At 35.1% G+C, this 2,150-nt stretch overlaps 1 protein-coding gene across 1 annotated transcript in view; it reads left to right on the top strand.

Annotated features, from left to right (window-relative positions):
• Positions 1-281: 281 nt before the first annotated feature.
• Positions 282-2,150, top strand: part of LOC142340184 (protein lin-9 homolog) — a 13,514-nt gene continuing 11,645 nt past the window's right edge. Inside the window, exons 1-2 of the mRNA XM_075390686.1 lie at positions 282-601; positions 1,015-1,187. Coding sequence (XP_075246801.1) covers positions 1,021-1,187 — 167 coding nt within the window. The 5' untranslated portion in view covers positions 282-601; positions 1,015-1,020. The remainder of the gene's footprint in view (positions 602-1,014; positions 1,188-2,150) is intronic.

Here is a 2,150-nt window from a genome sequence, read left to right as displayed (position 1 = left end):
GGAGTATAATTTCTCGTCGTTAATTACAAAAATTCTACAAATCTGTTGTATTTTATGTGACTTCGACTGGTAAGATCGGTAAGATAAGCCTTGTCAAATGGAGAATCAACACAAGTGGCAATTAGTGATGTCATCCATCAACAACAGCATTATCGTCACTAATGGTATCAGAAACTGTAAAGGCTATTCGAATGATTTTTTCGTAATATCGAGATGCAAAGTTCTTGTCTAGAACACAGAAATGTCCAGGTAATGACTATGTCGCTGAAAGTTACTTAATTAAATTTAATTGAAAAAGATGGAGTCAATTATGATAATTGTTATAATTATTGTCAAAATGGATCGTAATTTTTGTTCTGAGCAAATTTGCGTTTTCAGATCATTTTTGTGAAACGCTGATCGTTCCTAGTTACACTTAATTTTGCTGTTACTGATAAAGTTTCGATAGGGGCAACTACCAAGGTTCAACGTGGATGCTTGATTCAAGTACAAACCACTTCAGCTTTTAAACCAATCTAACTTTATCGATTAGTGGAATACAAAAAAAGTGACATGTCACTATCATCGTGAGCGCGATAAAACGAAACGAGCTGAACTGTCAGTTAGTACTAAAAATATATTTCAATGAAGCATTATCATTGCTCAGTGTTTGAGTTTCACTGAATAGGTAAATGAGGCCCTGGAAAAATTCGTGCTTGGACTGATTGTGAAATTAATTAGTTAAATTTGGGAAACGTTTTATTTTTGTATCGTATATGATGATGCGTCACATCTGCCTCAATACCTTGGTGCTTGGTCTTCAAAATCTTTGAATTAAACTGACTGCGTTTCTTCAAAGGAACAAGTGCTAACTCATTTATTATAGCACATTTATTAATGTGCCGTTTTGGTGCTAATTCAAAATTGCCTCAAAACCTTGTTCTGTCCTCAAGAATTCAAATATAAGACTGGTAATTAAACTCACAATTTCAATTAACGTTAAAAGTAGTTTAAACTTCAAGTTTCCAAATTCAGAAGAATATGGGACCAAAAACTCGATCATCGTCGTCCAATGTTGCTTCTAAAGATGCCGAGCAGAGATTGGCTGATTCTAAGAAGGTGGTGCTGCCATCCAAAACAAAACATTTCCGACACCTTCCTACAGACGGGGGTGAAGAGACTAGTCATGAACGTCAACGGAAGCGAGGGTTCGTGTCTGAGAGACGTGCTTTATTTAATAATAATAATCATTGTTCAATTTAGGATTTTATGCCTAGTTTTGTAATGATTTCCGAAGCTTTTTCCAATTATCTGATAAAAAATATATTTACTAACAATAAAATTGTTATTAATGTTTAAATATCGTTGTCCGTTCATCTGATATCTTTCATTTTGTTTGCATAAGTTTAAGAGACGCAAAATTTTTTATGATAACAATCCGGACCCAGTTTTATAACTGAAAAGTTAAATAGAACATGAATAATTTCTGAGCGTTTCCAGAAATTCATTTGCGCACTTTCAACTGCTAAAACCAATTATACGAAATAGGTATCTGTGCAAGTTAATTGTAAATATTGAAAATGCAACAATATTCGGAAGATTTCAACGGTTAGCTCTGTTATATCTGCATAATAGGTGTCGCTATTTATGTTTTTTTTTTCATACAAAGTTTGTTCGTAAATAAAAATCGAGGAAGGAGCTTTTCCGCAAAGATAAGTTTAGGGACCTTTTCAAGGGCATCGCATTGCAATTACCTGAACTGCACCAGATCAGTCCAAAAGTGCATTAATAAGCACTAGCGTTACGAAAGTGGTAAACCTATCTACAGTAGAGCTCAGATAACCCGTTATATTACACCAGCGTCTTGCTGTGCTAAATTGACAGCATTCACGAAAAAGGAATCTGTGGTTCTTCTGTTTGCTGTGGCCGCAGTTTTCCGAATTCTTGTGGAAATTTGGATCGCCAAGGACAGCTTAGAGCTGCGGTCAAAGGTGGCGTCAAAAGCATGATGCATACTACCAAAATTACGTTCGAAAACCTGCAAAAAGCAGGAAGCGCTGTTTTTTTTGCAAAAATAATTTCATTAATGCAGTCAACTCAATCAAATGTAACAAACCAAAATTCTGCTCGGTAATTTCTTTTGTAAGCCTCTTTAGCAAGTGGTTGCTATT

The sequence above is a fragment of the Convolutriloba macropyga genome, chromosome 5 (genome assembly GCF_964194025.1).
Source record: "Convolutriloba macropyga chromosome 5, txConMacr16.3, whole genome shotgun sequence".
NCBI lineage: Eukaryota > Metazoa > Xenacoelomorpha > Acoela > Convolutidae > Convolutriloba > Convolutriloba macropyga.
This window is presented reverse-complemented; position numbering and strand designations above follow the sequence as displayed.